The sequence below is a fragment of the Sinocyclocheilus rhinocerous genome, unplaced genomic scaffold (genome assembly GCF_001515625.1).
Source record: "Sinocyclocheilus rhinocerous isolate Xijiao unplaced genomic scaffold, SAMN03320098_v1.1 scaffold1327, whole genome shotgun sequence".
Lineage (NCBI taxonomy): Eukaryota > Metazoa > Chordata > Actinopteri > Cypriniformes > Cyprinidae > Sinocyclocheilus > Sinocyclocheilus rhinocerous.
In genome coordinates this window covers 213,940-223,769 of record NW_015660879.1, presented here as the reverse complement: position 1 = coordinate 223,769, position 9,830 = coordinate 213,940, and the positions used below count along the sequence as shown (strand labels likewise).

Genomic DNA, 9,830 nt, shown 5'->3' with positions numbered 1-9,830 from the left:
CAGTGCTAAACACCACATTAAGCATGCATATTTAAAATCATTTCTGTACAAAACATGCCAACACAATGAATTATAAATGGGAAGACAAAAGAAGGGAAAAGAGGAAGCCTTGCAGTTTTACAAACCACATGCAAGCAGCAACCAATTAAGAGAACATGTTTGTGTAAGAAAGAAAGAGGGAAAGCAGTGTTGTTGCATTTCTATTCAGCTGGCTTGTGGCTTTAATGACCACATCCTCCACTCGGTATTCCTTGCCTGTCCTTAATGATTAAGCTCTGCTTTCATCTTAAACCCCCACAAGAAACCATGTGCTGCATAAAGCTTGTGCAAACACAACCAAAACCTTAATGAGAATCCTAACTCAAACAAGTGCATCTGCTACAGCACCACTGTGGCTTACACTGAACAAATTCCAAATAAAAAAAATAAAAAACCAAGGAAAATATAGATAGCAAAGAACATGGTGTACACTTAAGCTCAGTTTGTGGCCAAGCATTTTCTTGCTCCATTAGAAGGACTTCCAGCATTATCCACATATCTGCCAATGTAAACAAACAAAAAAAAAAAGTGTTCCCTTATAAAAGGAAGTGTGATGTTGTAATGCGATATCTTACCCTAAGGACTACAAAAAGCATTTATTCGGAGTAAAAAGCCCAACAATATTTATGAATATATTTATTTTCTAGGCAGTCTGGGATTATGTCAACCCTCCCTTCTCCAAAAAACATTAACCATCCTGTCTTGATAATCATTAAAATATAAAAATCCCCAACAGACACGTGCAAGAAAAAAACCCATCCACAATCCACCTCAACATGACTTTAGCAGCATGATTTAAAATGCACTGCCCCATTACAGATCGCCCCAGAAGGTGGTTTCAGTAAGACAATGCAAACTACAGACAGGCCGTTTGCGCATTTACTGGCAAGAGGTTAATTAGTGAGGCCAAGTGAGAATGGACTCATCCAAATGGTACTTCCCCAGGCAGGATGTGCTCTTCAATGGGCTTTAAAAAATGGCTTAATCACAGTTTCCTTGCCTATATTGTCACATATGGCCAGGACATATTAAGCATGTTGCAGTATTTTTAGAATATCAAATACAGATGCAATAAAAAAAAAGCCACTTTTAAAAAAAAAAAAAACGTTTTAAAATGGATTTCATAGGGTCTAAATGAATGAAAAAGAAATACATAAAACATTACTTTAAGTGTTTAACAAACCAAGGCAGAGCAGATTGTTCCTGGTGATCTTACTAAAATTCCCTGCTGGAGTTCTCTTGCTCAGAGCTTGTTTATATCCGCAGATCGACGAGCTCTGGAGAGGACTATGTTGAAACGACAGGGGGCATGTTAATAAAACCTCTCCGAGTGGAAGTATGGCTTTAAGACCAGTTCTGATGTTATAACTCACAGCGATTGAATTAAATAAGTCAGGGAGGGTAATCTGATCCCAGATCAGCTCTGATATTCTTACTGAACCCATGCCAGATCTTCATAATCTCACAGCCTGTGGATGTCTACTTCAGCAGAACATCCAGACTGAGCCGTAAATATTAATACTGGCTGCCACAAACATAGAAATGAATGAAAACAAATGGATTACAGACTAAGAAAGAAAGGGCCAGACAGATGAGACTGGAGTGATTACATGAGGAATATGTAACACTTATAGGAGTGTTTTAAGGGGGTGGCCCATCTCAGACGACAGACACATTTGTATGCACTCAACGACACCAGACGGATTAAACGACTGAGCTTCAAAGTGGCTGATGTAATTGATTTTGAAAGAATAAACATTGCTCTTTTAGAGTATAAAGTCAAAATTTCAAACTTCACTCTGGCTTATGAACATGCATGGAGCAAAAGAGGTTTGCTTTCCAACTTGGCACAAGTGCAAATACCAGAGCAGAGAAATGAGTATGTGCTGAACAGATGGATGCATGGACAGTGGCATCATGTGTTATAGCACAATCACTAAAAGAGTGCATTCCACTGCGTTTTCCCACTTAAAAAGAGCTGTACACTTCCTTTATGATGCACATTGACTGGTTACACTATTAGATAAAATATTGCTGTATACAGTTGAATAGTTACAAAGTTAACTGAGACTCACCCAGAAGTGTGCATGACAGTTCACCACCATGGTTCTCTCGATCAGCTCATCGGGGCACTCCAGCAGGTGGTGGCCGGACACAACACCAGCGTTGTTGATCAACAAGTCCACTTCACCGACCTCCCTGCGCACTTTCTCTGCTGTGGAGTACACGCTTTCCCTCTTGCCCACATCAACCACATACGTATGCACCTGCGGCTGGAACGGAGGGACCTCTTCCACACCGCCAACAGCTCCTTTGGAAAAAACACAGATCATCTGAGAGGTAGAGAATCACAAAACTTTCCTGTGCACCTTAAGCTTCATTTGATGAGAATTTCATTAAGTATAAAAATAAATAGAAAACCACCGCAACTCCTGATAAATCATATAAGCTGTTGTGTAGGGGGGGAAAAAAGTAGTAAATAATCTAAAATAATTAGATTCCACACAGATAATTCCACACACTGGTATAGCTTACAAATTTAATACGTTTTGGGCATGTGACCTTCGTCGGGTGAACAAGACCAAAATGTATTAAATTTTGCAAGCTATAGCAGCCTGCAGGAGTTTTTTTTTAATTTTATTTCAATATAATTAATTGTTTCAGAGTTAGAATCTGCATCAGGCATTTGGCAAAAAATCTCCGTCATGGAGCCAAAATGTTGAATGAATATATAACTAAGATAATTGTGGCAATAGGTAACACTATGGCCTAATTTATAAAGATAGACCGATAACTGGCCATTCAATGTCTACTAACTGGTGGAATTTTTGGGTGGAATATCACCCAGAACACAATTGCCACTGTGTGTTCAACCTAAAACAATGGTGTTCATAAGCAAACTTACATATGATTATAACATCTTTTGAATAATTACACCACTTTTACAGCCAGTCATTCGCAAGCGACAAGCATGTAGAATTTTAAGATAATAATAAAATGTAAAAATAACTTTTGGCTGGAGTGCAACGACTTAATGGCAATAATAACAGTAATAATACTTTTAATACTTCAATATTTATTAAATATTACATATAATGTCAGATTACAACATTCAATTCAAAACATTCTCTTGCGTTTGTTTGTCTTGCCAATAAGGGGGGAAAAAAATAGGCTATATCCTATAAAAAGTCGATTCTGCACATCGGTTATTGGACATTTAAACAAAAAGAAATTGTATGGGTGATGACCCATATTTACCCATCTTATTTATACATCAAACATTCAAGGACTAACGTTACACAAAACAATATTAAATACCTACAAAGACATAACGCTACCATAGTCTACATATAATAATTAGTTAACTTTAACCAGTTGTTGTTTTTTAAATACTATAGACCGGTTAGTTCAGGTAAACATAAGAAATCATGACATTTACCCTCTTTAGTCATCGGGTTGTCTTGCTCTCTGTAGATCTGTCGCACCATCTCGGCAGTTTCCTCATTGCTGTGGCTGTTGATGTCCCACAGCACCAGTGTAGCCCGGCGCCGTGCGAACTCCTTGGCGAAGAGCCGCCCGAGTCCGCCGCCCGCCCCGGTGATCACACACACCTGTCCCGCTACGCTCTTCTCCTTCGGCCGTATGAGCCACTTGAGTCCGGACATCACGATGGCCCAGAGAACTTTGAGCATGACCACGAAAAACTCCACGACAATGTTCATTATCATGTCTAATGCCGCGTTGTGACTTTGTTTTAAATAACGATGAACGTCTCACAATGTCCAGTTACACCTAAATGACTAAACAACCTGAGTTTTGCTGTTGTGCTGCTAACATCAGCATATAATTGATTCTTTAACTATCCGCTTATTCAAGGTTATGGGGTGAACATCCAATTAACCCCAACTGTCATACAACTACTAATATACATATATAAAATCGTCTAACCCAGTCAACAAGATAACGCATTTAGAATAGGAGCATCACAAATAAAAGCACTAATATAACGCTACAACTGGCGAGAAATACAGCCGAATCTCCCCGCCAGCGAATGCCCGTATGAAACCTATTGTATCCCGGCACGGATGCGCTCGATAGCTGCCGGTGCGCCGCTGCTCTGGGAGCGAGATAGAGCCAGACCTCATCAGAGCTGCCGCTGCTGCTCGGGCTCTATTTAAACCAGCCCCTCTCCACAGGACCCCACAGAGTGATTGGCCGAGATGCCTGATTGAAATTTACATCTACTTAGCTCAGCTGTGGACGTTTGGGAAGACAGAGTGGATGTGTAATAACACTGTCTGACTAATTGTATGTGGTTGTATTTTTTAATGCAACGAATATCAATGCATATAGTATGGGATTTTGTAGGATTTGTGCTTTGCTTGGAGCAAGTAAAATTTCCAACAATAAGCCTACAGCAAAAGCAGTTTTTGTGATAACAATGCATTGTTATACAAGCCCAAAAAGATCATTGTAGTGGTAACAATAGCAATGAATGAAAGAAAAGTGCATCTGAAAATGAAACATTTTAAACCTCTTCATTATTTTATTCAGAAAAATACACTGTAAAGCCTTTGCGCATTACATTTTGTATATCATTTATATGGACACCAGCTGAAGTATAAACAAACTGAATCCTAAAACCATAAAACTGTGAAGGCTTTGCATGTTTGTTCCCATGCAATACAAATAAAGTCTGAGAAAGAAAACAATTATTTGCCAGAACACTGTTACCAGATGGGACAGCTGAGTTCTTTAAGAATGGATCTGAGCTTTCTGAGACATCCTTCTCAAGAGATGCTGGATAGCTCGTGGCTAGTAGTGAACTGCACTGTCTTCACTGCCCTCTGCAGTTCTTTGTGTTCAGGTACAGATCAGTTTCTGAAGCGTCTGCGGCCAGCAGGAATACTCTCAATGGCACATCTGTAGAAGTTTGTCTAAATCAGTCCTTCCTTAGTCTGACATGTTTTCTAGACCACAGGGCATAGTGGTGATGGTGGCTAATCCTCTCAATAGCAGATCAATTGATGTGACTGGATGTGCGATCACTGTAATGGCTCCTGTAGTTTACAATCTTCTCCCTGGCCTTGTTTGAGGAGAAGTCATTGTCCTGGCACCAAACTGCTTCAGCCGCCCTAGTAAAACTTTTAAACCTCATTCCACATTTACCAAAAACTGCCAGAAAGTGACCAAATGCAAAGAGTTGCTGGGAGAGGATTCATCTGACAGCAGTCTAAGTAGTTTGTGAGGGCTTCTAGTGACTTTTTACATAAACTAATCATTGAATCTATGACATGAATAAATTATGCATCCAAACTATCCACTTGCTCACATTATAAACAGGGTTTAACCAATGAACATAGTATTCCATAGAAACCAGCTGATTATAGTCGATAGAGCATTTGCGCTTCAGTGTCTCAAAATACGTCATAACTAAAACTAAAATAGATAACTAATACAAATCAAACTACATTAGTTTATCAGTAATTATTATAATATATATATAATAATAATTTTATAAAAAATAAAATAATAATATAATATATAATTATAATATTAGTGATTGAATGTGTTACTGGACGCCTCAGTACTTTACTGGTTGTGTTGTCCATAATTTAACAGATTACTGAAAATATGATTAGCTAATTTAACCTTTTATGCACGTCTTAATTAATAATTAATGGGATTCAGTCATCCTTAACTCTGATATATTGACGGTTTAGTTTGCTATTAGCTAATGTTTTTAATATATGTTCAGCCGCACGTTATATGAATAAATCATGAAACAAACAAGGCATATCTGCTTTCCTACCATAGTTTGGAAGGGACAGTTTCATGTATACAAAAAAATTTAAATAATAAAAAATAAAAATAAATAAATGCCTTTGCAAGGTCGCCACCTATTGGACTGACACTGTAATTACATATTGTTTTTTGGTAAATCGATTCTGCTGTTTAATTCGTGTTTTAAAAATTCGTAACATTAGTTTTATGCAGTACAGTAAACAAATAAGTAAATAAAATAAAAGATACATACAATTCACCAATCTAGGCAAATTTTCTGTGACGTTAGCAATTAAACTAATTCAAATCAACAAACTGCGTGTGGTTATGTTATAAATATACACGTATACGTTTACGTTTGTATGAGTAAAATCAAATACAATTTTGCGTTTATCCTGTCCACTTATCTATGTAATGATGACTCTATTACTAATTATCTTAACTCCTGTCACTAAACTGTTGTGTCACGTGGTTTTGGCAGTAACTATGGAAACGTCCACGCAATGGACTATCAGCTTCCGTTTTTTACTTTTATTCACCGCCGTATATAAGAGTGAAACAATGGACTTAGCTTCTAGTGTTAAGCTTCTTAAACGGACTATAATGACATTATAGTTTGTCTGACATCTGAAAGTGGAGATGAAGCCTCATACCAGCGTCGTCAGACGTAAGCTGATGTCACTGCCAACTGAGGCTCCTCTGATAATACAGGACATTACAGACGCGCGACCCACTCATCCTTCCAACTACATCTCCAGTCCTCCAGTGTTTGGATGTTCCACGGCTGCTGAATCCAGGCTGAATGCTTTCTCAGCGACACAGAAATGCCCATGCAGTCCGAGTGGTGAGTATTCATATTTAAATGTCTCTCCAGCAAAATACAAGATTCCACTGGATGCATTTATCTGTATGTAAAGTCCTAAAGAGTGTCCAGATAATGAACTGTATCACATGTTTTATTAGCATGTACATTTAATGTTTAATATGAAATTGTAGATTCCAGGGATCTAAAGCCTCACAGTGTCAGCTCTATTACTAAAGGGTGAGTATACTAACAAAGTAATGTTTTTTAAAGACATGCTGACATTGTGTGTATGTGTGTGTGTGTGTGTGTGTGTGTGTGAGTGGTTGTTTTCTTTGGTTTCTTATATCTATATAGAAACTTCCACAGCAATCTATGCAAAGACTGAATAAGTCACTAAAGTTGCCAGGTGTATTTCTACACAAACACACTGGCAACATGAATGAAACCACTATATATGACACATTATTCCACATTGTTTGTGTCTTTCCAACTTCACAGGACACTGCTTCCATTTCTAGCCAAAAATAGCTCAAACGTAACCTCACAAAACAATGTGTATGACAGTGATATTTCTGGCCGGCATTTCTTATTTGATAAACAATGGAGAAATGGAACTTACATCACTATTGGCATTGAAGGTACAGTATTTATCCTTTTTATAATGTTAAGATAGTAATGAATTATGCCTGAGACATTCATTGTATCATTATTAGTTCACAAATGGGGATAAAAGGGCAAAGAACGTATCTTAATAGGCCTACCATGTGTATTCAGATTATGATACTGTCATCATTATTTGATGAGATGGAACAAATGTGTAATTGGTAGTTTCAGTGGGGTAGCCAATAGATGGCGCTCACAACATGCATGAATATTTTTGCAGCACATCATTTCAGCATCATCATCATCTCTTTAGATCGAAGTAAAATTAGTCACGGAATGCTTTTGCCATCATTTTAGTTTAACGTGGTTAGATGATTCTGTTATTTATAGATGCTTCTATTACTTTCTTTGGAAACTTTGTATTAATATGTTTATTTTCCCAAACAGATGATGTTCTGATTAACCACAACCCTACAAATCCACTCTCTCAGGAGTTCCATGTTTATCGCTCTCACAATCTAACCAGATTTGCCCACCGCAAAGAACTCTGCCCGCGCGACCCAAGACCACTTATCTGCGGGCGAGTTCTTCAAGACTGTTGAAATATTGCATTACGATCTTTTTTCATCCAATCGCTAATTTTCTCTAAATCAATTCCAGGTCTGATTATCTGGCTTCATTTCCATCAGTTCTGTTACCAGCCACCACCCCATCTGTCAGTGGACGACTCTGTTTATCACAAAACTATAAAAACAGGTAACAATGATTTTTTTATTTTTTTATTTATTTGGCTAACATATTGTGTTTATTGCATACTTATTCTACTCTCTCATCTTACTCTCTGCATTTCAGATTAAGGATGAAAAATAGAGCACGCTATCTCTTCTCTGATGGTGCTAACAACAAAAGTGAGCATTTCAGCTTTAAGCTTAAAGCTAATGTTTAAATGCTTATTAGTTAGCATCAATTAACAGATTTATTGTCATTTACCTTGTGATAACTCATCTAAATAGACTATTTTTGAAAGCTTATTTATGTCAGTTGACGCTGGTAAATTGAGCACATAGCATGTGTTATTTAGGTGTTTGCTCGGTGTTTAACAGGTGAGATATTTCACTTCACTCCTATTACAGATTCAGACCACAGACACTGATGAATTTCACATGTTTTTCATGAGCTCACAAACGTTGAATACACACACTTAACTCACTTAACACTTAAGCACACACACACACACACACCTCACGTCCCCCACCAGACTGTAGGCCATTATTGAAATTCCCAGTCTATTGTATGAGGTGAGAAGAGCGGTACCTGTGTAAACCTGAATAAGCAAACTGCTCTTGTCTAACCAGCCTGTGGGCCGGTAATTGTTTTTCAGCCCAGTCGTACCCTGATCCACATCTGGGTGCCTCGGCCTCTTTTGTTCAGAGGCTCACAGAGATTTCCTCTCTGGAAGCAGAAACGGTGCGGCAGGAGAGAATGAAGAGACTCAAAAAGATCAATAGGCAGGACTCTTAATCGGAGTTCATTAGCCAAAGAGGAAACACTTGACTCCAGAAATCACAACTGTGCCAAGATGGAGTAAATAAAGTCAAGGAGAAAAACTTGAGAGGTACAGAGTGTTGTAGCGCAACCACTATATTGTAACTGAAATGAAATGAAAACGTTGACTGTAGCAACCATTTACATTCCTGATGTAAAACTATCAGGGATTGTTGAATTTAAATTCAAATTTACATGAAAGTGTATCGTGTATTCGCCAAGAATAACTGCCTTAACATTGCCTTAAACTACAGTGATGATGGAATTTATAGCACTTATATACGTTTTCTAAATCGTGTTGCATATATGAAAAAACTTTATGCTTTGTGTACTGCCGTGAGTACTTAATATAATCCAAAAAAACATATTTGTCAAAGAAACATATTCTTTCAACAATATCTAAAAGTTAAGAACTGCATTATAACATAATATGAAACTCTAAGTGTATATATCAGCCAATAGCAATCACAAACAAATGGCTGCTGTATGTTTTAGCTGATAATAAACTGTACATTAGAGATACAGCAGTAGTTGGAACTCAGGTGGGAGGCTGCATATTTGTGCAGGTTCTCCTGGAGAGCGTGGGAGAGCTCCATTCTATGCTTTCAGCTTTAGTCAATCAAAATGACCTGGAACAAACGGTTAACAAAGAGTCCTTTAATAAAACACTACTGTAGGTTTATCATTTCAGCTCAGCTTGTTTAAACTCACTCCAAATCAGCCTGACTTCCAAACCCTACAGGTTAGAGCCCTTATAAATGTTACTTGTCTTCAGTGTACAGTAGTTGAAAACTAATGCCTATGATTAGACACTTAAAGGGATGAACTGTAAGACATTTGGATGAGGAGTAAATTAAAATGAAATGTATTTATGTGCCCCTTTTGTGTATCATACAATATATTTGGCCTTTGTGGTCCATAAAATGACCACCAGTGACATGAGGTTTCGAGAGCGTGGGAGAGCTCCATTCTACACCAAAGTGTCTTTTGTCGAAAGGAAAAGGGCCAGGTTGATTTGGTTCAAGACTAGGTTGGCACATTCTGGGCAGAGAGA

The 9,830-nt window shown here is 37.9% G+C and overlaps 2 protein-coding genes across 3 annotated transcripts in view; one reads left to right on the top strand and one right to left on the bottom strand.

Annotated features, from left to right (window-relative positions):
* rdh10a (retinol dehydrogenase 10a) overlaps positions 1–4,179 on the bottom strand; it is an 11,724-nt gene extending 7,545 nt beyond the window's left edge. Inside the window, exons 1-2 of the mRNA XM_016535070.1 lie at positions 3,479–4,179; positions 2,115–2,350 (exon numbers count right to left, since the gene is read on the bottom strand). Of these exons, the coding sequence (XP_016390556.1) occupies positions 2,115–2,350; positions 3,479–3,767 (525 nt within the window). The 5' untranslated portion in view covers positions 3,768–4,179. The remainder of the gene's footprint in view (positions 1–2,114; positions 2,351–3,478) is intronic.
* A 2,177-nt stretch (positions 4,180–6,356) lies between these two features.
* Positions 6,357–9,004, top strand: LOC107725701 (uncharacterized). Of its 2 annotated transcripts, none has more exons than XM_016535074.1 (7): positions 6,357–6,667; positions 6,820–6,865; positions 7,127–7,266; positions 7,679–7,811; positions 7,892–7,987; positions 8,084–8,139; positions 8,613–9,004. In XM_016535074.1, exons 1-7 carry the CDS (start codon positions 6,463–6,465, stop codon positions 8,750–8,752), a joined length of 816 nt encoding a protein of 271 aa, XP_016390560.1. In that variant the 5' UTR covers positions 6,357–6,462; the 3' UTR covers positions 8,753–9,004. The 2 variants fall into 2 exon arrangements, with proteins under 2 accessions (XP_016390560.1, XP_016390561.1); XM_016535075.1 differs by having other exon boundaries at positions 8,618–8,699.
* The last annotated feature ends 826 nt before the right edge of the window (positions 9,005–9,830 follow it).

What these genes read in the sequence shown, in the direction of transcription:
- LOC107725701 (XM_016535074.1), top strand. Translation starts at nt 6,463, where the DNA reads ATGAAGCCTCATACCAGCGTCGTCAGACGTAAGCTGATGTCACTGCCA. An exon ending in CATCACTATTGGCATTGAAG is followed by an intron (nt 7,267 to 7,678) that starts GTACAGTATTTA and finishes TTTCCCAAACAG; the next exon opens with ATGATGTTCTGATTAACCAC. An exon ending in TGATGGTGCTAACAACAAAA is followed by an intron (nt 8,140 to 8,612) that starts GTGAGCATTTCA and finishes ATTGTTTTTCAG; the next exon opens with CCCAGTCGTACCCTGATCCA.